General features: G+C 39.2%; 1 protein-coding gene across 1 annotated transcript in view; it reads right to left on the minus strand.

Moving 5' to 3' along the window:
• Positions 1–693: 693 nt before the first annotated feature.
• The window catches only part of dipk2ab (divergent protein kinase domain 2Ab), a 36,889-nt gene continuing 12,704 nt past the window's right edge, over positions 694–24,878 (minus strand). The window contains exons 3-4 of the mRNA XM_032551374.1: positions 8,494–8,797; positions 694–2,466 (exon numbers count right to left, since the gene is read on the minus strand). Of these exons, the coding sequence (XP_032407265.1) occupies positions 2,120–2,466; positions 8,494–8,797 (651 nt within the window). The 3' untranslated portion in view covers positions 694–2,119. The remainder of the gene's footprint in view (positions 2,467–8,493; positions 8,798–24,878) is intronic.

Below are 24,878 nucleotides of genomic sequence, written 5' to 3' on the forward strand. Positions count from 1 at the left end.
GAGGTTATTGCATCGAGCAGCACTTGGAGGACTCTGACAATAGAATTCATTCATCAAATCAAGACAAAGAAGGGAAAACAGAATGGGGATTAATCATGTGTTCTGGTTCTTTCAGAATCACTTCATTTTCTCTTTTAAATTAAGTGGTTTTATGACACTGATGGAAGGAAAAGTGTTCAACAAATCATTTATCAATTCTGCTGGAGGCCGACGAAGTAAAAGGGATCGTTCAAAACAGCTATGGCTGATCATTGTTTAGGAGAAAGAATATCAGTACTCAATCGGTTCTTCAATGTGGACCAAGCGTTAGGAAAGGTGTTTTCTCTTACTACCAGTAGCCTCTTTGGTATCGGCACATCTGCATTAACGGACTTGCCACAGTTCAATTATCGCCTTCCTTTTCCTATGAGCAGCTGTCTCGCCATTTTTGATTCCTAGTAAACAGAAAATAATAATCCACACAAAAAAACAAAATGATTGCCACAATCCTGAAACCTGAATGATTGGAAAACAACAACAAAAAAGGTGCATCTCAATAAATTTGAATATCATCGAAAAGTTGGTTTCTTTCAGTAATTCAATTAAAGGCAATTAAGGAATCTTTACACAGTTTATAATTCGACCACTTATTTGAGTTCATTTAGATCATTATGGCTTATAGCTAAAGAAAACTAATCTATTACAATTTTTTTTAAATTTCAATGCTACCTGAAATAGGGCTTCACAGTATGTCTCAGACTTGCAAGTCATATTGTTTTTGTATATTGTAAGTCCGACTGTTATTGCAATATTCACCAAAATGCTACTAATGCTGCATGCTTTTCCAAACGCTTGCAGTCCTAATGTAAGACCAATAAGCAGCATTTGTTTTTGTTTTGTTTTTAAACAAACACTTTGCGTTGGGTAAGCCTCAAAAAGGCATTGCTAAAAAAACTGGCTATTTATAGAGTGCCGTTACCAAGCACATAAATGGAATGGAAAGTTTAGTGGATGGAAAAAAAAGGTTTAGGGGAAACAAAGGAACTGTGAAGGAAAGACTATTCAAGAGTCATTTATAGTCACAGACTACGTCTTAAGTCACTTTTTCAGTAAAGAGCTTTATTGAGATGTGTGACGCAAGTGAGTCATACATGATTATATATTTTCAGTCTAATTTAATAATCAGAAAAAATATATTTTGAATTTTAATCAGCTACAAGCCATAATAATTAAATTTAAAAGAAATGGACACTTGAAAGATTTTACCCTGTGTGTTATGAATACATATACACATTTACCTTTTTAAACTGTATTACTGAAATAAATCAACTTTTTGATTATTTCTGATGATCACTGAGATGTACCTGTACATAAAGAGTAGCTGTCAAGTTTTTTTGTATTATATGTCCTCTGAAATCCAAAACTTTCTAACCCACTTTTTTTTCTTCTTTTTTCTTTTCTTTTTTTTTTTTTACCTCTTCTCCCTTGGCCTTTCCTGCCATCCTGCAGCAGGTGATTCATGCTACTTCCACCTTCCAGGCAGCATTGCTACAGAAAATAAAGAGCCACAACACAGCAAAAAATAACCATGGCTCAAATTACTACAATTCAGCTCTGCAAAACAGAATCACCCCTTCTAGAAATGAAATAAAACTGAGAAGTATGACTAAAACAGATGTTAAGGTTTTTAATGGTATGAAAAAAAAGAAGAAACTGAGGCATAAAAAGGAAAATAATCATCATCTGGGCTGTGTGATGTTACTGCTGCTGTTGCTTGGTTACTGTTGGTTTGCGTTAGCCTGGCTCCAATGACGGATGCGCTTACCGGAGCCCTTCCTTATTTCTGCTCCAGAGGTGGTAGCCCACCCTGAGAGCCGACAGGTTAACCCCGTAACCTCGCTCTCTTGGCTCAGGTAGTTTTTTTTTTTGTTTTTTTTTGCAGTGCCACAATCCTCTTAAACAAAGCAGAAAAGTCAAGGTAAAAGCTAGGGCTTTAACAAAGTTGATTTGAACACCTTTTTCTTGCTCCAATGAGCAAAGGGAGCAAATGACATCATGAACAAGAACCGATAGCTCGAGTCCAGCGATAAAGAGTACAAAATCATGTCTCAAAGCGTCGGGCTAATGCCGACCCCATGCATTACCTTGCCATGGCAGAGGAGGACGCGGCAGATAACCGTGTGAGGTATTCACGCAGTTCCTTGGCCGCCTGAAAGCGGCCGTAGCGCTTTTTAGGTTTGGTGCACTCGTCCAACAAAGCCTCAAGTTGTCCATCTTTGGCTATGTGAGCGGGCGGGTCGTGAAGGAGGCCGCCGGTGGTTCCCCGCCACGTGGCGTACTGCGACAGTAAGTTCTGGCACACGGCATAATAGTTGTGGTCCACAGTGACCCGGGAACAGAGGGCCTCCTTGGAGAAAGAAAGGCAGGCCTCCCTGTCGCACTCCTCGAAGCGGCTCTCATACCACACGTCGTAGTTCTCCGGCTTGTCTGCAGGTGGACACAAAAATGTTTATATTACTTTTTTTAAAATCACCTTTGCAGTGGGTGAAACATCTAGTTTAATACTGTTCTACACTGATATAGAATCACTTAAATCTTTAGTTAATACTTCTTTTTTCTTTTTGGCTTTTCATTTAAAAGAATTAGACTTTGTTTGATTACTTATGCAATTCATAATAGTAATAGTAAACATTGTGAATTGCATAATTTTATTTACTATGTTTGCATTTCATTTAGTTGGTTTGCTCATTGGTACAACTTAAGAACTATTGACCTTTTGTTTTAAATTTAGATCTGCTTTATGTATAAAGTTGACAACATCAGATTTTTTCCCCCAGAGTTAGAAGGAAGCTTTGGGTTCATTTTTTTTCTTTAGTTCTTGTAAGGCTTTGTTCTGCCAAGACCAATTTTAGGTTTCTAATTTCTTTCAACAAACCATTTTGTGTCAGATATAAAAAATACAATTTTTAAGCATTCTCCTGCAAGTGGTCATTAATTATAGCTTACCCCGGGTAAGGGAGATGTCACCGCAAAACAGTGTTTAAATATTTAAAAACGGAAGTAAAAAACAAAACATTTTAAATTTGCTTAGCATATTATATTAGCTACTAGCATAACTAGCATTATAAACTAGCATTCAAAAAGCTGCCAGCATTTCACAATCCACTATGCATTAAAGCATGAACATGACATGTTTTAAAATAATAAACCAAAGCACCTTTTCCCTCCCTGTTGAGTGACCCTGTTATCTTATGAAAGCCTTGCTCTCTTGCAGCCTCAGTGAATGGAAAACACATTTCTTTTATATAATATGCCACAACCTCTGCTTTTGCTTCTTGTAGTAAGTTTTAAAACACCCTGATAATACTGAAAATTTCAACTTTGAATGTCTTCACTCGGTAACTGCATCCTAACCAATGCAACAAAATGTGGCGTTGTAAGCATGATTTGGTAATGATTATGTATGGTGTATACACCGATCAGAAAAATATTGGGATTTTCTTTAAACAACAGAGTTCTTTGGCTCTTATGACTTGTACTGTGTGTTGACTAATAAGAGTAGAGAGAATGGTGAGAAATGTTTTCACTTTAAGGTTTCAAATTTGCTGGTTGGATATCTCACCGTAAATCTTTATCATTGACAAATACACGGGTGATAGTTACAAATTCTAACTATGTAAATTGCAAATATAAGGTTGCTTATAACCATTGTCAAAACAGAGTTCGCTAAAAAAAACACTAAAAATTGATTAAAAAACAAAAAAAAATGTTACATTAACATTTTTCAAAATTCAAATCTTTGGATTTTGCAGGTTTAAGACTGGGGCTTTCTTGGCTCCTTGTTGGCTCCATGTTTTAGAAAATGTTAATGATTTAAAAAAAAAAAAAAAGGGTAAACAACAAAACTAAAAATGTTGAACAGAAGTTACACACACCCCTCTCGTAGTTGGAGACTTTGTTCTTTGTCATTTATATTTATGTAACTATTGAGTATTTAAATAGCCCCCACAATTTTTATAAACATTAAAAAACCAAAGAATCTCTAAGAAGTCTCCAGCCATTGAGAGAAGCCCTTTTGTTTAAGGGCTCACAGCCGAACAACCATCTACAGTTTTATTTGACAGAAATGAACCCTTTTACTTGATTTACAGAGCAAATAAAATTCTTTCCCCTGCTCATTTTATTTTCCTTTTTCATTCTCTTTAGAGGATTGGGTTAGGAAAGAAGGGAGGCAATAAAAAAAATAAAAAAATAAAACCTGGAATGATGAGAGAGCTATTGGTTTGCGCATTAAAAGCAGATCAATAACACTGTTGGTAGACTGGAGGGGACCCAGAGGATGCAAACATATAATCAGTGCATCAGGCACTATAATGCACATCTCCTCTGGCTCATCAGAACAACTCAATCAAACATCCAGAACTGGCCTGTTAGTGAGAAGAGGGGGGCCTCACTGTGGGGCCCACCCCCCAAAAAAGGCGAGACACATCAACCTCAATCAGTGTGGGTGATGAAGATGGATATATCTGCGCACCGGCGCATATAAAGATGTACATGAAAATGCAGGGAGGTGAGGTGAGAAGCAATTAATGCTTCAGAGCCAGTCATGCGTCAAACCTCAGCGCTGATTGACAGATGGCATCGGGAGAGTGTTCTGCTCTTCTCACAAAATTGTGCCCCCCGCGCACACACCGGTTAGAAAAACCTCAGAAGAAAAAAATAGGGCCGAGAAAGACATACTCAAGGACACATAAACTATTTTCAGTCTCAGGAAAAAGCAAAAAGGACGTTATGAGTGGAGTATATAGTGCCTTACAAGAGCACCTTTTCACATTTTGTCAGGATTCATTTTCAAATTTAAATGCCCTTTATTGAGATTTTGTGCCATATGCAGACTGTAATGCATACCTGAAGAGGAAGGAAAATGAGGGAAAAATAAAAATGAATTCAAATCCCAAAAGTGTGGCATGCATTTTTATTTAGACTAACCATCACTCCAGTGCTTCCATGTAAGTCAATAGCTCTATGAGGACACCAATGGCATCATGGCAGCTAAAGGGTTTTTCAGATGCCCCCAAATAAAAGCTAAAAAACAAAACAAACAAAAAAGTGTCTTCAGTGACTACCTGCGTAGCAATTAGCTGGGGCAGGGAAGCAGCCTATGGCTCCCAAATGCTTTTTTTTCTTTTTTATGACTACATGTTTTGCATTGTATTTTATATAAGGGTGTTTTCACATCTGATAGTCCAGTAGATTCTGTTTGACTGGGGACCAAAATTGTAACATTAGTTAAATTTTTAGCTGGTGTGGCTCGATTTCACATTGCACTATGTCAAATGAACCAAACCCTTTGAAAAATCCCAAACCCCTCACATGTGGTGATGCTGCACCAATGACTATTGAAGACAAGAAGACGTGAACGCAACTTCCTTCTTTGCAAAATGCTAACAAGATGGAGTTACTAAGATCCACAGCTCAGGGCAACTTTTAATTGTGTAGACAAAAATGTTGTCCTGTATGGAAAAATAGCAAGAAGAAAACCAGTGTTCAGAGAACATCATAAGAAGCGCTGTTTCCAGAGGCAGGAGATATGGCAAACATGTGAAAAAAAGGTGACAAGGTAATTTAAGTCTTCATACAAAACAGTATTTGAGGTGGAATGCCGACACTACAAATCACACCATTCCCATTATGAAACAAGGTGGTGGCGGCACCATGTTGCTTTGTTAGTGGGGATACAAATCCAGACCAGCCTTATAAATTTGCATTAGTTTAAAAAAACGAACAGTATTTCAATTGTATGCTTTTGTGTTAGTTTATTACATGAGATGTTCATAAAAATATGTTAAAGCACATTAGTTTAAGGGCAATGAATGCTTTATGTAAGACATTTACCTTAGTTTCTTTCTACCTGCAGGTCTGGGCAAATTTACAAAGCAAACTAAATCATTTTCTATTCAAATCAGCAGTAGAATCAGGTGAGGTAAGACCATCTAGCCCTGTGTGTCTCATGAATCTGGTATCTTCCATGTTAAAGAGCTCAGATTGTACCTGTGTGCATTCCTCTCACACCTCTACCTTCACAAGGTTGAACAAACTTTGAAGGCATGGCCTGAGACCTCGTTAACATAGACTTACTGTTGAGTTCAGAAGAGAAAGTTGGATATTGGGAACAGAGACAAGTGTGAGAGGAAAAGCAAGTGCATATTTGGGAGACTGTGTAAAGGAGAAAGAGGAAAATGAGTAACACGAGTGTTGTCAAGCCAGGCAGTGACACCATGAGCTCAATCATGGGGAAATCGCTCCTTTCGCATCACTGAACTGTGCAGACAAAAAGGGCACAGCTCCCCGTCTCCGGAACCCCCTGCATCCATATGGATGATTCTAATAAGAGGGTGGATTGGCACGTTGCTTTCTGCGTGTTTGATTTACAAATCGATTGGTTTCAGTTTGGACCGATGACTCTGGAGTCACACGCTTCAGCATGCTTTCCCAGCTCAGGCACTAATTGTAGGGATTGGCTTCTCTGTTCCCAGAGCCTTGGGAAGTTGCCGCGCCTGTTTCCTACTGCTGTTCACCACACGGCCGTGACCTAGTAATGCTCATTACCACCATGATCCCCCTCTTCTTCCTGCTGCGTTGCAGCGCTTTGGCACACACACACACACAAACAGATCCAGGCACACAAACATGAAGGAAGCAAATAAACTTGAGGCTTAAGCTCTGAAAGGCCAGGGGTAAGCAGCTTGAGTTGTCAGGCTCTAAATGTGTCGGGCCAGACAAAGGGAGTATCAACCTGGATTGTGCTCCAGGACTGGCAAAGGGCTTCGGTGACAGGCTGGAAAATTGCAGCTCTTGGCAACAAAGATAAATATACACACTTCTGAGGAAGGCAAATACTGAACACACATAAGCATAATCATGCAGAAATGAAGCAGAAATTCAAGCGAAAAATGGCAGGGATGTTGGAGTTCCTTCACACGTTCTGCATTACTTTGTGGTTCCCTGGAGTTGAAGCTTGTAATTTGGTAAAATGCCGCTTTATCCCAGGATAAATTTATCACAATGCTTCTATTATGAGTATATAAAAAAAAGAAAAAGGAAATGCACACTCCCTTTCACTTACAAGCAATATCTCATATTCGTCACAGTGAAGCCTCAACATCTAGCAACACAATAGTTTATCACTTTAATAGGATTTCAGCACAAGGGGACAAATCTAAGTGTCGGACGAGGTGGCCGTCGCTCTCTCTGAAGTGGCCGCTGGAAGGAAGACTGAAGGGGGGCGAGCAGCAGCACTCAGGGTGTGATGTATAGCTTTCCTGGACCTTGTTATAGGCTTCTTTTTATCCGCGAGGCAAAAATCTAGGGCAGCAGAGATGGCTCGTTATCCGAACAATCTTTGCTTTGATGGGGACGCATGTGTTAGAGGGAGTGGGGGTGTTGCCTAGATATATTCTTAGAAGAGAGGAGACTTCCAGCATATGCAAATCTAGCCTAAAGTCTCAAGAGGCCATTCCTAAAACATTCAGTGCTTGCTCATTCAAATCTCTTTTTTGAGGAATTGAAACTATGGTCAATGCCTCATGTCATGTTCAAGCTTCTGAGGAACTGTGATGAACAAGAGAGATGGACGAGGAGTACGGTTATGGACGAAATCAGCAATTTCACTTTGAAAATGTCAATTTGTGCAAATTACATGAAGTAAAAGCAAACAGTTTGCAAACTGTGTTTCTCCAGTGAAGAGCTGGAAAAATATCCTATTTAAAAACACCCTTGTCAAAAGTTGTATAAAAAGCCTTAAAGGAAATTAGTCTAATTGCAAACGCTCAATGTCGTACTGAGAAAAATGTAACCTTTTAAATTTTTCTCTGGAGGTATAACAGATTTTCATGCAAAGAAATTATTGTTTCACAAAATCATTTAATAATCCTTTTAAAATTAATTTATTTTAAATTTTTTCTTCAAAATTCTGATTTACTTTTTCAAGTAGACAAGATTTCTAGAAGCTTATTAGTAATCTATAGCGCCTGGTTTCTCTCATGTATTAATGTGACATTTGGCAGATGTCGCAGAGCCACGTTTAAACTGGGATTGAATACATAAAAGTAGATCATCACCTTAATATGTTTATATTCCAACTCTTAAGTATGGTGGAGGATCTAACATGCTGTGGATACATTTCTCTTCCAAAACCCCTGAAAATAGTTCTTAGAAATACCAGGAGACTTTGAAGAAAAATCTAGGCTAAATACTGAAATGTCACAAATCAAAATTATTTTTTTTCACTTTATATGTTTACAAACTATTTTTTCCATCCCCAAGATCAAATGTAATAAAATTACCAGCTTTTTTTTAAAAAAAAAAAGAGCAAAGAAAAGTAACTTCCTTCCTTTTCTTTTTACACATCTCTACCAGAGGTGCATTTTGATAGCTAGTCAAATACGGAAAAAAAAGAAGAAAAAAAAGAAATGGAAGCAGCTATGTGATAAACGATTAGACAATGACCCTCACCTTGCTTTATCTGTCTTTTGTCTGCTACCAGGACGTTTTCAGCATCGACTATGATGACTTTTCCGTCCCGAGGGCCGACTGCAAAGTTATCAAAACTGACATCCAGCAGGTACAGGGCAAAGTCAAAGTCATTGTTGGTGAGCTGCTCGGCAATGTCCATCAGCTGCCGCGCCAGGTCAACCCTCTTCTCCCACGGCGCATTGTAGAAGCTCCACAGCTCCTCGCCCACGTAGTTGACAGCTACCATGCGCCCACACGCTCCCAGGTACTTGGCGAACGGCCACCCTTCATCCGATGGAAAGCTCTGGGAAGGAAAAACATGGATAAAAAGGGTCAGGTGGTGAAAGAACGAACGACTTTGAAAGGTAAAGGCTAACACATGAATTGTGGAAACAGTCACCATGTCAAAGGATAGTTTTTTAATTTGCTCTGAAATCAGTTTCTGAATCCAGAGAAAGATGAAAGGGGGGGAAAAAAAAGGAAAAAAAAAACAAGACGCTGGTGTAGCCTTGGGTGATTTCTGATATACAATTTTAAACACAATAGCTGAAAATGAGCCAGAGAATCACGTGAAGCAGCGCCAGCTTGGGGTATAACGGATTAAATTTAATAAAAGCATAGAGTCCGTTTGTGTTTAAGCCCTACAGCTACGAGCCAAAGCTTGCTGCTTTACTGTGTGCTTCCAGAGAACTGATAGGGGGTGATTTGTGGCAGGGAGCAGTTAGCAGGAAAGCCTTATGCTTTCTGATGCGACTGCAGGGCGTTTAAACTGCTTCGTGGTGCTGTTTAACCCGGTTAAATGCAGTTTGGGAAACTGACAGTATTTCACTGCATCTTATGGGTTCCAACTGATTCAGAACACCAAGATAAACCTACAGCTTAGCAGGTTTATCTTTAAAATGCTGCTGCATGCTATCAATAAATGAAAGACGAATTTGCCTAAAAATAAATAAATAAACAAACTTTCTCTCTCCAGCTGCTATGAGACTACAGCTCTGGCATTTCCCAATTTTCCTTCCCTCTGTTTCTCTCTTCTAGATCCATTTCATTGTCACAGGCTGTTGCAGCAGTCGAACAAAATCGATGGAAAATAACAGACGGAATCCAACTTTTCTGCCGACGCAAGACTTTTTTTTTTGCTGCAAATGATAATAAGCTCCCATCATGTAACATAAACTCTCCACCAAGGGCCTCAATCTTTCATAATAAACACCTGCCATATGCTCGGCTAATGACAGCTCACAATTTCCATGTAACAAATTTCTGCCGTTTTTCTGGCCCGCAGCCGATGCAGACATACAACCGGCAGCGCTTCATTGCTTCTCTCTCAAAAGAGAAATGTTGGAAAGGAAACACCAAGACGCTGCAGCTAAGGTGTGAACTATTATGACTGTTGCGTCCCAGTCTGTTCTCTCGGTAATTCAATATTTTACCAGCTTTCAATTTCTGCTGAGAGGGTATGGGGGGGATAAATATGCATGGCTGCCTCGACTTGTTTTAAACTTTAATGGAATACAAATTATTTACAGGCGTACGTGTTAACCACCCTCTGCAATGCTCCCCACTGGCTACGTAGAAGGTGTATCTCCAGGATAACAGCTGGACCCATACCGCATATAGACTGTAGATCTAACTAGATGCAAAAGCTAAAGAATAGGCAACTGTGCTTTGTGAAAGTAATCATACCGTGTGAACTTTTTCGCATTTACCATGTTGCAGTAAAATACCTACCAATAAATGTTTTGTGCATGATAGACATAGAATTAAGCAGCACATTTAAGAGGGTGAAGGAAAAAGGTTTTAAATTTCATGTTTTTAAATTTCCAAACATCTGGAAAGAGTGGCAAGCAATTGTCAAGTCACCTAATAAACAAATTAAACATCTGAAGATGAAGATAGATTATGGAATAACAAGAAACGAGGCCTGCCCAATAAGGCTGAAAAAGGTATCTTATATAAGCATTTCCCATCAGTCAATTTTGATCATTATTGATTAGATTTTTGTTTAAAATATCCAAAATACTGCCAAGAAAGTGACGTCAAGTGACCTTTTGTCTTTTATTAACAATTTCCTCGAGTTGTCATACTCGTTCTCCGTTCACTTCACCCTCATCATTTTTATTTGTGGTTATGGCACCACATACTATGGTGCATTGTGTTAAGGTCTGTGGCCGCGCACTGTCCAGAAGGTTTAGATTTCATAGTAGAATCCTAATAGTAGTAAAATCTAAAATCTAATAGTAGTAAAATCTAAAATCTAATAGTAGTAAAATCCTAATAAAATAGATTGAAGTTTGAGATCGTAACTAGACAAAATGTGAATAAGCTCATGGAGGTTTAAACCATTTGGAAATGCACTGGAAACAAAAATTTTCAGTTTCACTTTAGAACCACAGAATCACTGAGGAATTTCACCTTAAGCAACCCTCAGATTGTGTAGAGCAACATGCAACAAAATAATAATTTCTAGAAGAGAGCAAAATATGATCAATTTAAAAATCACCTTGTTTATGTCGCAATAACTTTCCACACATAAGATCGACCTTTTACAGAGCATCAGTTTTTATGGAATTAATTCATCGCCTCTGTCCAATTTAAGAAAAAGCAGAGCATGATGATAAACTACATTCCATATTAGTAGGATCCATTTCCCTGAGGTTGCCCAATCAATTGTGGGCAAGACAAAAAGTCTGTCCACAAAGCAGTGCTTGCTTCCCTGCAGCCTGTCTGTCTGTGCCTGTCACTTGGCAATGACTCACCGGGACTTCTCCAAATCATCTCGCCTTATTATCCTTTCTCTACATTTTCAGAGACAGAAAACTTGACAGGATGAAGGTTCTGTGGTTGTAAAAAATAAAATAATAAAACAGAGTTGGACTGACAGCCCTTTCCAAATACTAGCTGGATAGGAGACAATCATGTAAGCTTTCCCCTCATAGGAGATTTCAGGATTAGAGACTTAATAGGCTATAAATCTAAAATGGCTTTCTAATTTCTAAAGTTGCCTATAAAACGATTAAGCAGATGATGGATCAGATGGTACATCCTTTTTAAGCCCAAACACCGTACTTTGACCCATAATAAACGCTACTGGAATGCATTTTTTCCTGTTGGTGGAAATATTTGAAGCTTTCAGTGCTGTTGACAAAAAGCAGCCCATCCACTGTTACAGCTAAACTAGCTTTGTAAAACACCAGCGTCCCTCTCTCACCCCCGCAGGGCAGATAGATAAATGAGGGAAAGGTGGATGGAGGAGGTGGTTGGTTGGTGGGGGTAGGAGGAGTGCGAAGGAGGAGAAATGAGAGATGACGAACAGAAGAGACAAACAGAGCGTCTTTTGCTTCTTCGCTTCAGTAGACAGGAGGAGTAAACCGGCAAAGACCTGCCTGCTAAACATCTCTCTCTTTGTTGTCAGATTGCAGGCCTGAATGGGAGCAAAAGTAAAGCGACGGCAGAAGGAGTGTGTGGAGGGGGGTTGCGGGATGAATGCCTCGAGGCTACTTTCAGACACTGTCAACGGCTGTTATGAGAAGGCCTTCATGTCTGTCTGGCCCCCGTCCTCGGCTCTCAACATAGTTGTCGGTCATTTACCCACACTGGCAGGCCCGTTGCCTAGCGATCTGCGCCTCAACTTGTACTTCCGTACTGCTTTAATGAGCTTCTTAAATTTAAACTTTTGAATGTTAAAACGCTTTAAGGAGAGAACTACTGAACAGTGCATGCAGGCACATGGAAGAGTGCACCTGAGCATCCAGATTCAAGCCCTCCTATTGCGCGGGTTGATAAATACTACACTCATTCTTCCTTAGCACTCCCTAAATGGTTACACTGCAGAAGTCATTAACGGCCGCAATGAGGCGTTCTGAGGGAAGTACTGGTGGTGAGAGAGGCAATATAGAAAGGCTCAGCCAAATATTACATCTTTTTGCACTGTGAGTAGACCTAGGAAGTAAAATGTGAAGATGTGTGTGGTTGCGAATTTTACCAGTCGTCTCCTGATGGTATTAAGCTTTTCAAAAATGCTGAGGGTGCTAAACTGCCAATGACATCCAAGAAATTTACTGCTTTTAAAGGCTTGATCATCCTGTAACAAGATTAAAAAAACCACTCCCTTGGAAATATAATTGTTTTAATTAAATTTCCAGCACAATATAAACTCTCTTCCTTAAGACTTATAAAACGTTCACGCTTTGTCAGACTGAATTGTTTCAAAACTTCCAGTTGATTTTACAATGTTGAGGACATTTGAGTAAAAACCTCACTAACTTGGGTTTTATTCATCGTTTTCCCTCAAATCAAGCAAAAGCTGGCTTTCGATTCTGCTGTGTGGCACAGGTACGTTTTCCTTTAATTCATTTTTAGAAAACTGAGATCAGTTAAAAGTCTATAATACTTAGAAAAGATAAAACAAGTCCGATCTTTCTGCTCTGTAAATGATAAGCATAACTGAGTAACAATACCAACTCTCTTTAGTATTTGTTACTGAGGGAAGATTTGAAGTTGACTATTTTCAATATCAGAGAGCTGCTAAAACGCAGACAGAATTACATGGCAAACTTCTTGAAAAAGGAAACTTAATTTAAGAGGCATGATGGCTGCTCATTCAGTTTGCCACAAAATAGAAGTCAAGTAAATAACAGCAAGCTGACTATTGCTCTGTGTGATTCCTATGATTAGTCCAACTCTATTAGTTAGAATATTGTGGTTAACTGGTTTATCAGCTTTCTAGTCATAACCATTTAAAGTGTTCTTACAGAATGACCCACAAAGTCCACACACATACATGATACACAGATCAATGGGCAACTTGATTAAAGTGCTTTGCCCAAGGGCATATGGAATTGGAAATTTAAAAATTTTCCAATTACAAAGAGACTATTTTTTTCCTCAGAGCCACAGCAACGCTGAATTATGAAATAATTAGAGTCTTTTGGAAATCTGACAGGTAGAGTAAAGGTGTTTATTCCACAGCCAGGGAAAACGGTTGGTCATACAACAATCTGAGCAAAGCACCAACAAAGTGTTAGACAGCTTAAAGCATCACCTTTAATATGGAAGATTAAGGCAAAACTCTGTGTAATAACAACCACCCTCTCTCGTTCTGTGCGAAATCACTTCTGGTCCTAATATAGATAATTAATGACTGTTGACATAAAAGCTTATTAGGGCTCCCGTATAGTTCTGTTGAATGAAGTGGTGATTGTTCAATCTTAAAAACAGTAAATGTGAGATCTTCTACAAAAACAGTGTACGCCATAATATGGTGTCTTTTTAGATTTTGAGATCAATAAAGTTAGCAAGCTATTAGATAAAATAGATAATTATTTTATTTTGATAGCAACATTTGTTAAGATGATTCAACATGAATAATGCATTTATGAAAGATCCAATTAGCAGGACAGTTTTCTTGTTAATTATGGCTATTAAAGATAATTGGAACCTAAACGATAGATTTTTACAAACATCGGTGATTAGAAATTGGCCAAAAAAAAAAGATCAGCGCATACAGAGGTAATAGCAAGACCAACATACAATCTTGTTTGAGATTGTTTACCAGGAACTTACAGAGCCAAGGCTTTTTTAATCTAATTTTAAAGGATCAGCTGGTGCACTGCAGCAGCATCAAGTCCATGTTGGAGGGGGTTTGATTTTTGACTCCTTTCCCCTGTAACACAACAGGCTCTCTGGAGTCTTCTCCTCAGGGTGGGATGGGCGGGGAGGCAGGAGCGGGCCGAAATGAAACAGGGCCACAGACAAATGGGCAGCCTCTGGAGAAGAGGATGAAACGAGTGAAGCGAGAGGCGTAGGAACACACACCTGCGTCCTGACATCTGCTGACAAAGGCGTGCCCTTCTACAGGACCACTCAGGGAAAAGCATTTTTTGTGTGTGCGCTTGTGGAGGGTTCGAAAAGTGGCTCCTTGTTTTTTTTTTTCCCGTGTGCAAGTGAGCACATGTCTATGCGCAAGTGTATCTGAGTGAATGTGAATGAGAACATGCAACGTGACCGGGGCTGATAACAACCTCTATTCAGGAGCCGAGTAAACACGAGTGGCTCCCAAGATTATTGCTTTGGCTGCCTTGCAAAGAACACTGGCCCATCAAACACATACACACACAAATATGGTGAACACAGAGCAGTGTTTTATTAATGCAATATTTATGAGGAAACAGAAGCATTGCTTTTGCATCTACAAATACTTCCAGCAAAAAAAAAAAAAGGAAATTAGCAGTTTGCCCCAAAGTGTTGCATGTGAGCAGCTTAATAAAACCCTGAGTGGGGTGTGGTGCAAATTCTTAACATTTTCTCTCCTGAACAAAACCCTGTAGCTTCAATAGCAAACAAGCATGGACACGTCTCATCTGGAGTTCAGGGATCACTTTTTAAAGTAAGGAAATGCAGCAGACGACAGCATTACACCAAACAAAGCCTATTTAAACCCAAGACTGCCAGATGAAAATTTTTGTAGTCTGTTTATCACAGGGGCTTATTGCTAAAGAAGAAGCCACATCTGTTCTGTAAGGCTGGCAGCACGGGGCTGCCAGGCTGGAGTTAGAAATGCATTGCTTTTCTGTGTAGCTCTCCTGTTGACCTTGAGTGTCTGGAAGGAAGTGTGGTGAGCCCCGTCTGGCATTTTGTTGGCCATTTAAGTTTAAAATACAGTCTGTTAGTCCAAGGCGAGTGCTCAGGCCCCACAGGGGAGCTGGCGTTAACTCCTCAGCCAAGGCACACATGGTCACTACCGCTTTTTTTCCCCCCATAGTGTGGCTCGTTTCAAGCTGCTACCGCTGCTTTTCCTGCTACCTCCCCCCCATCGTATCTTTGTTCTATCCACAAACCCAACAATGATTCTGTTGTAACCGTAAAGCCAGAAGCGCTCTAATCAGATACTGTAGAGTCACGGTGGTTGTTTTCAAACAAAAAGTTTTAAGGAAGGGAATTACTAAACCCTGAGTAAAAATACCAGGTTCACAGAATCATTTGTATAAACATTTAAAATAGAGCTGTTTAGCATAATACAGTTATTTTTAGTTTTAACAGCATGGTATCCCACTGATGCCAACTTAGCAAGCCGAAGTTAGCCGGTTTATTATAATGAAATTTACTAGAATTGGACGATTTTTCCCTCAGTTGGCCCTGACCTGGTCAGAAATACAAAAATCAGATCTTTTTTCTCGATCAGTGGACGCACCATTATAAGCTCAACTTGGTCATGCTGGCTCTCCTGAGAATGATGGAAAGAGGAAAGAAATGCAATGTTATTATTAGTATCCGTGAAGTGCTAAATGAAGTAGGAAAAAAAACTTAGAGGTGCGGGAAGCTTTTCAAATAAAAACTGTATACTTTACATTTCTGGTGTTCATTCACAGTGTAGAATGCTGTATCAGTAGTACAAAACAAAACAAAGTAAAAACAAAATCAGGTCTAATTTATTTTTTTTTTGATTTGTAAAACAAACTCCTATGACTGTCCTCTTTCACACACTGGCATGTCTTCACTTCGGCTTCTAATAAAATTTAACAAGTGCTCACGGAAGGAAGGCTAGAAAAAAACAAACAAAAAAAACTTTTCAATGCTGTTTTCACATCTTAAAGTTCTCAATAAGAAACTGAAATTTACAAACACTTTAGATCAGTAATCATCTTAGAATCCTAATCTGCGAATCTGTGTCATTTTGCACGGTTCTTCACTGGTATAGCTCGCCTGGTATAGCTGCTTTACAAGTATGCAGGTCATTCTTTTAACACAGTATTACCTTTATACAACCAAAGTGGTCCTTTAGTTGCTACATTATGACAGTTGTTCATAAATGCCGTAGCTTTTTTTCCAGGTAAATGACCAATAATTCAGAGTGGTAGCACTTTCACTAGGTGGGCTTTAAACCATTAATGCATGTTACGTCATTAACAACGGTATCAGTCAATGTTAGTCATTTCATCACATATTGTATCGGCCTGATGAGAGAAAACTGGACAGATATAACAATCAATGTTTTTTTTCTACCCTGGTGCTGCTGGGGACATGTTTTAGGGGGTCTACCATGTGGTATTTGCTTGGTCATGTAACAGTAGTAGTGATGCTACTAAGTTATAGATAGTATCTATATAATATAGGTAAATATTAGTCAAAGGCCTATTGTAAACTATAGGAACAGTACAGACTTTCAGTGGTTTTGAAACTTTGAAAAGGATAAGAACCTAAGAACCAGAACTTTAGCACATCTGCTAAAGGCATATCTTTAGCATATCTGGTGCCTTTAGCACCAGGTGCACTGGTGCTCCATTCTTACTTCTGGAGCACCAGTAGTAAGAATTATGCCGAGATTTTACATCCTCAAACCAGGAAAAGTAAAGCTTTACAGCACTGACAGAAAGGGCACGCACATGACTCTGTTCTGTCACACTGACAGAAATAGGTTACATAGGTCTTTGAGTTTTGCAGGCCTTTGCTCTGTAGAGAGAATGAGAACAGGATGAAGAATGAGTGCAGGGGACAGTGCAGCTTGAGGTTGAAAGCGCATACAGTGTTGTTAGTGGACAGACACAACCTTTTGCCAACCTGGAGCTGAACCATTGAACATAGAGGCACCTCAAACCCACCCTGCTGGAATATGAGGAATGTATCAAGTCACAGGCAGTGGTGTTGACTCTGTCTAGGTGGTATTGCTGCCCACACAACAGTGAAGGAGCCTGAGTGAAACTTGGCCTCAGACCTGACGACCGTGGGTTTAAGGCCTACATGAAGGGCTGCACGTTTCAGAGCAACGCCAATTATCTCGGGGGCAGCTGGGGTGGCATGGCGAGCAGGAAGAGTGCTGTCACTGACCTCGCACTTCAACCTGTCTTTGAGCAGAGCATGCACAAACCCCCCACCACCATACAACCCCAATTAAATATCTCAAATGTCAGCGGAGACCTCGGACCTAATAAGAGGTGCCAGGGTTTGACCAGCTTCCCCTAACATCCACAGAGAGTTTTGATTAAAGTAAGTCATTTTTGCTCTAGTACGGAGTGCAAATGCTAAAACATGGAAGCGAGGCAGTATACTGCTGACCTCTCATAATTTCTCCAGCAGGAACCAGGTGCTTCGTGCTTTAATGCAGTGGGCAGTTTTATTACTGCAGGCAAGCTGATGTGCTAAAAAGCATATTCTAGCTCTAACATTAGAGCCTAATCTCCCCAGAGGACAAAGTAAAGTAAAAAGCTGCTTGTTACTGATCCATACTGGCCATCTTAAGGGGCCCTGGGAGAGTTGGGCATGTCTTTCACAGCAGAACTGTGTCTTCTCAAGCTGGGCATCTGGTAGGTTGCGGTGCACTCTGTAACAGTAGGAAGCTGGGGCAGGGGGGCTGAAGGGTGAATCTAAAAAAGGAGCTGGAGAGTGGGATTGTGGGTGGAGAAGGGAAAGGGGGGGTCGCCACAGGCATTTACCTAACCAAACACAGCTGTCAGGCGTGTGTGTATGTGTGTGTTTCGATATGGCAGGAAAGAGAGAAGGGATTATGGTAACACAAGGAGTTTGGCTCATTCGAATGGGAGAAAACACCACAAAACTGTGGCTAGAACAAAACCCAGTGGCAGAAATGCTCCGTTCATCTCCTCTCCTTTCCATCAGGGCCCTCGTCCAGCGAGGGCCAGCCAAAAAGAAGGGAGTCAAGCTCAGATAACTCTCTCCGTCTTATCCTAACAGGATTCAGTCTGTATACAAAGGCCTATAAGAATAATGAACGGAGGTTTGTGAGCAGTTGAAGCAGGGTTAAGAAGAATGCACAACCTCTTGTGCCAAGAGTGCCATAATCCCCCAGACCTAAAAACAAAAGTACTAATCAAAGACTAGCAACTTAAAACTTAAAGACTATTTACTGGTGGATGTCAACCACAGAGTCAGAACATTCTATTGCTCTCTAAAACTGGAACAACGTGTAACTTGTTGATTAAATAGCAGGAATATATATAAATGAACCAAAATGGGATCACAGAAAAAAGATGTCTTACAAACTAATCCATGTTTTCTGCATTCTATTAAGTTCGTACAACATAATTGAATGTACTTTATCTTAATTTTACATGACCAAACAACTCAAAAAGCAATGCACTTGGATTAGCCATTTTTATTGCATAAACATGCTTTGATTGAAATCCCTCCATTGTAAGCTTAGGACCGTTATCCTGCTGGATGCTCAGCTAAGTCTCAACTAAGTTCTAAGCTATAAAACGTTTATCTCATCCTCCCATCAATTCTGACCACATTCCATCTTCTGTTTAGGAAAATAATTCCCAAACCATGATACTGCCACCCCCACCATATTTCACAATGGGTAATTTGTGCATAGTCCTTATGAGAGATTGCAGGAAAGTTGATATTGTGACTTGTTGCTGTGACTGTTGCTACATGCTTGTCCAGGGGGATGGATTGCTACAAACTCAGTGACTCAATCCAACTGACTGGGTTTCCTTAGAAAACCTTTGTACCAACTGGCATAATACATTGAAGTATGGCTGCAATATTTTATGGCTAGAATCAAACTAGCATGGATGTTATTGACTGGGTTTCTGGTGACAAAAATACAAAAGTAGGACTTTTATTGGATTCCTTCCACTAATGGCTTGCGTTCTCTTACAATTTTATAAAAAAATACATTTGTGGAGTGCACAAATGACAATGTTCTCAAACTCAAAACAAACAAGCTGTGGATTTCCTCCAGTTAAAATGCTTTTCCTGCCTTTGAGTTTAAGTGGATGGCTGTGCCTGGATAGGCTTCCATTGGTTTCAGACTATTTTTAAATGTTTCATTGAATCATACTATGAGATTATTAAAGATTAAAATATTTTATTACCTTACTCTGCTTTATTATGACTTCCTACCTAAATAGGGCGTTGCATTCGTTGGTCTTCATGATGCTGTTTCTGATCAAATGTTCTCTGACAAACCAATTAGGACCCGCTGAAATACTGTATTGATATACAGCACTTTGCACCCAGGATAACTTCTGAAGGGAATTTGATGCACTGGAATAAAGCGAGTGAATACAAATAGATGTCTGATTTTTCAGACTTATTTGTAAAAAATATTAATAGTATTCATTCTTTTCCTTTCACAATTATGTACTACATAAAATCCCAATCAAATACATGAAAATGTGAAAAAAGGGGTGTGAATACTTTTCAGAGGCAATGTGTATGACTGATGGGGGTGCTGGTCTAAAATAGAGCAAATTGCAAAATGCATTTTTTTTTTTTTTTTTACAGTTTTTGAACCAATCTAAAAATATTGCTCGTCTGAAGTGGATTTTAGACAAAAAAAAGAAAACCGGGAAAAACAGAAAAAGCTAAATATTTGTTTTGTCCTAATTTTTTGCATCATGTTACTAGGCCACACCACTGGATTACATTACACATTTAGTTTCTAAACCACCGTTTGAAATACCTTCAGTCCATCAGGTTTTAAAATTTTTATCTTTGTGTCTTCTGTAGGTTTCTTAGTGAGCTGTGAATAATTGGTGTTTGAAAAATACTAACAGAGTACAGTAGATAAAGTAGTATATCAACCTCCATCCTGGTTTCAAACAGAGCAAAAGCTACACAAGGAGTTCATGCCATCTCATAAGTACATCTTCTGGTCAGGTAATGCAAGCAAGTTAGAGCATGAAGGCAGAGGAAGAAGTAGATGAGAGACGGTAATGAAAATATGGAGAGGGGTGGCTGGACTGCACAGATTTGAGTTTTAGAGGAGATGAGCGTACCACTGACTGAGTTAACCCCACAGGCCTGTCACATCCTATTCTCGGCTTCGCTGAGCACGACACGGCTGAGGACGGAAAAAGGGTGCAAGTGCAGTCACATGCTTCTGGCAAACTCGCTGAGCTTAATGATTCGGAAGGCAGGGCTGGGCTAAATCGAACTAATTTAAGGTTGGACCAGATGCACTTCATCAAACACAACCATCACCTGATGAATCAGTGAGTCATCTCGCTTGGAGGAGAGAATCCAAGGATGGCAAATAAGATTCGAGCCATGGAAATGAGTAGAATAAATTACTCACTTCTCATGCAAACCAGGTTATTCTTGAATAAGGAGTAAAATTAAACAAGATCATGTAATTCCTCTGATAGTCAAAGAGACAAGACCTTGACAAAAGTTGATTAATCAAAGTTACAGAAAGACTTCAAAAGCAATTTAATAGAATTGGTAAGAGGAAACAGAAATATGATTAAGTTAGAGGAGATGTCTCTCATTGCACAAGGATTTTTTTTGGTTTGCCTGTCGTTATTTTGTCTTCCAAAAATATTTACTCCCCAAAGCCAAAATGTCCTCCACGTGACAATGAAGAGGGGGTGGAGTGTGTGTGTACGTGTGCACAGAGAACACACAGAAAAACCATTGTTGGCCAGACAATGGCAAAACAACACAGCAGATTGTTTCTCCACGGACAAAGGAGGTCTGGTTTCTCATAGTGATTCGGAGCCGATTTACTGCCTGTGGCTTCAAAAGAGTGGAAACAGAAGCCCCCTCTAAGAGTGCACGCAGCTCACTGGGCAGGCAGCAGAAATGTTATTCACATTTTTCAACTGTAAAAACAAAACAACAAGGAGGAGAAAAGAGAATCTATAGATTAATACTTTAGTTTCATAATGCAAAATGTAATGTGGTACGTGAAATCATCTAAAATATTTTAAAGTGGTGACATTTACATTACTACAGGTGTTTTACCACAAGTAAAATATGTAAAACATTTGTGGCAACTTGATATTAAACTGATAAGAAATGGAACATGTTGAACATTAAGGTAGGTCAAAATGAATATTTCAATATAAATTTCATGATAAAAGGTAAGACTTTCATTTTTCCAAGCTGGTGCTACAGACAAAGTTATGGCTAGAAATCATAACATTGGTGCTGGAAATCTAAAACTATCAGAACAAGGCAAGAACGTCTGGAGAAGAGCCAATGCGACTCTCATGGGCAGCAGTGACTCAGTGGGAAGAGTAATCATCTTGCAATTGGACAGTTGTGAGCTTCTGCCCAACACATGTCGATTTGCAGTTAGGCAAGGCGTTGAACCCCAAGTTGCCTACCAATCTTCATATCATCACAATAATGGATGCACATTTATGACCGAGGCTGGATGAATACTGCTTGTAGTGTAGAAGCACTTTGAATGGTGGGTAGGATTAGAAAAGCACTACACACATTCAGAGCTAACATCCCATTTATCTTTAGTCAAAAGGTAAAAGCAAAAGCGTTTCTTAGAGGCATTTTGTAAATGAGGCAGACAAACAGGAGCCAAAGGGTGTCCATAAACCTTTTGGAAGCCATGTGTCATAGTGACGACTAGCAAATGGAGTTGCGCTACAAATTGGTGAAGGATCTGAAAAACACTGATATTCAAAAAGCTTAAAAAGGTCACCAAGATTTAGATCTGTGAGTGTTAAAACATTCCAAATGGATAAACAAACATTATCCTTTAAAAACTTTCTGCTACTCCCTTTACAACTTCTTCCCGCTATGAAACCATCAGCAGCAGACGTCTCCATTTCACACCAAAGAGTCTTGTATGAAACAGCTACAAAACCAAAATAGTGATGTGGCATGATACTCAATCTTAATTCTTCCATTCAATAGTAAACTTAAACAAAGAAATTAGCAGCTATGGCTTGTAATAAGTTATTCATATTTAAGAAAACATTCATGCTGCACATTTCAATGCTAATAAACAGTATTAGTATAGATTTACTTAATATCCACATCATCATAACACATGCAAAATAGTGAAATTCAACTAATTGGAATCCACAATAACACACATAATATTGTTGGATTTATTCATTTGTAGATTAGAGCTGCAAAATACATCGCAAATATAGTGTCTCTGTGATATCAATGAGTTATCGCTCATTGATATCTCAGTTTGGGGGTGTGTATATTGCATGCACTGATATAAAACTGAGTCCACATCCCATTGTCTTTTGTTCAGAATCAATCACAAGGCAGTAGCCTAACCTCTGGAAAAACAGGAGAGTGAGGTGTTGTACTGCAGCACGTCTCCTGTTCAACTTCTACAGACGCCATTAATTCTTTATGGTTCACTGCTGCCTAACCTTGTGTATACGGTCTCACAGTCTCGCAGCAAATTTTCTCATCTTTTGAGCTCAGTGATGCTGACGAACTGAGGATACCTGAGAGGTTTCTTCACATCCCATCCAACCACACAACCCTATATGTGTGATACCCCCATGGGTCACAAGTTTTGCACAAGATAAACAATTCATGAGTCCCTGTAAACATGCGAGGGCTACAGAGGGTGGGAGAGAAAAGAGACTTGTGGACAATGTGTGTGCATGATGTGTTGGTGTGAGATGTCTGAAGCTCTTTGCAAGACAAGGTGATTCACCAAGTCTCTGAAGCGAAGCGTAATGGCATTAAAAAACACTGATGGCATTATCTGTGGAGGGAACACTCACAGAACAGAGAGCCAGGCAGGGACATGGGCTGACAGAATAAAACGTTGGAGAAAGGAAGGAAAGAGGACAGCAAGCAACTACACAAGGCTAATCAGATTATATAGATTTGGCCAAGCAAAAAGAAACAAGGTCTCCTTTTGTCCTCCAAACTGCCCAGAGCAAGGTAAGGTGAGGAGGGGTTAGCACACGTTATTCAATGTCTACATGGGCTCAAGACCATTGTTGTTGTGTCCTCTCACGAGACAGGGTCAATGGCAAATAGAAATTGAAATTGATTGGCTGCTCATAAATCAGTGAGGGGAAAAGATGTGGAGCGTGTTTATGGGGCATATGGAGGGGCAGGGTTTGACATGTTGGATGACAGAACAAAGATGGGCCGCATTTTAGTTCCAACATCCTCTCAAATACAAGTAAGCATTTTTTTATATAAGAAATATTTAACATGATTATTAAAATGCAAAAATAAAAACACTTGTGCTTTTGAAATAATCTCCCTGAAAATTATGATTACAGTAACTACATGTTGTGTTTTATTAGTTAATTTAGTTTTCTAATAAAAGCAACATTTCCATAATGTGAAACTCATCTCCAGGGGAAAATATATTTAGAAAGAAAAAAAAAGAAAAACTCTTGGAAGATTAATGAAGGATGAAGAATACTGGATCTGATCCCACTTAGCAGCTCTCAAGAGATCCTGCTGCTCCAGTCGCCCACAACTGACAGGAGTCCAGACGACATGGATGTATATTAAAATTAAAAACAACTTGGACCGTTTACAAATGCATCCTTGAATAATTCAGAACTGCCCTACATTTGGTGTTAAATATGCAATTTTGCCGGCAGCCAAAATCCCTCATTTTTTTCAGAGGCCACAGCCTTCAACTCGTCTCTATTCTGAGCAGAGGTTCGTGCTCCATATAGTGGCGTGCCGTCGTGATCTAGTCTAGAGTTTAGGAAAGGGTGTAATTGCTCGTCTGAGATCTATAGAAGAGGAAGGAAAAAGATGATCCCCACCCTATAATTTACTGGGGGCTTTTAGTGGCCAACACCCTGGTTCTGATGCTCTGATCCTGCCCTACGTAATCCAAGATCATACACTAGCATGATAACACCTGCTGCAGCAGATCAGATGACAAACATCTATTTATGTAAATGTAATTTATTATCCTCTCGTCCGACAGTCAAACATCCTTCTGAGAACAATTTAAAACCATGTACTCTCCAGTGATAACTCAAGTTTAAAATAAACATTTTTTCATTGGAAGCATACCATCTGGTCTGCCTATAGCACTGAACTGCTGTAGGTTATGTATTCAGGAACCGTTTTATTTTTAGAAACATTCAACAATTATCCTTTCAAAGATATAAAATTCAATTTAAAAAGCTGTTGTACTGTAAACTGCTGTGCAAATTAAGTTACTAGAATGACAGCATAGTCAAGTTTTAAAAATAGTTTCAAAACCACTAAATATGTAACAAGTTGTTTTAATGAGAACCCAGTGTTATGATTTCAGCATAAGTGGAGGTCATATTTTTTTCATCTTAAAACAAAAGTAATTGTGTTATGTTAAGTATTTGTTTAAATCTACGTCTTAATATTGTGACTTCTTTATTTTTCAAGTATATCGTACTGTTACAAATATCTTTCCTCAAAGGAAATTAGTAGATATAGGTGGAAATGTATTCATGTCAAACTTCTGAATGAATCCAACAAGAAGTGGTTTTATTTTGAAGAATGTGAAATGTCCAAAGAATGAGGTGGTAATCATCTAAAACTTCACCACATAGAGAACAATGTAGGGTTGGGAGGGTTTTCTTTTCCATGCCAAGTCAGAAGATTTGAATGATTTACAGCAAACCTTATAGCATCTGCATTTTAAACATTTTTGGTGAATCTAAAACAAAACCTGGTCCAAAACCATA

Source organism: Xiphophorus hellerii, chromosome 21 (genome assembly GCF_003331165.1).
Source record: "Xiphophorus hellerii strain 12219 chromosome 21, Xiphophorus_hellerii-4.1, whole genome shotgun sequence".
Classification (NCBI taxonomy): Eukaryota; Metazoa; Chordata; class Actinopteri; order Cyprinodontiformes; family Poeciliidae; genus Xiphophorus; species Xiphophorus hellerii.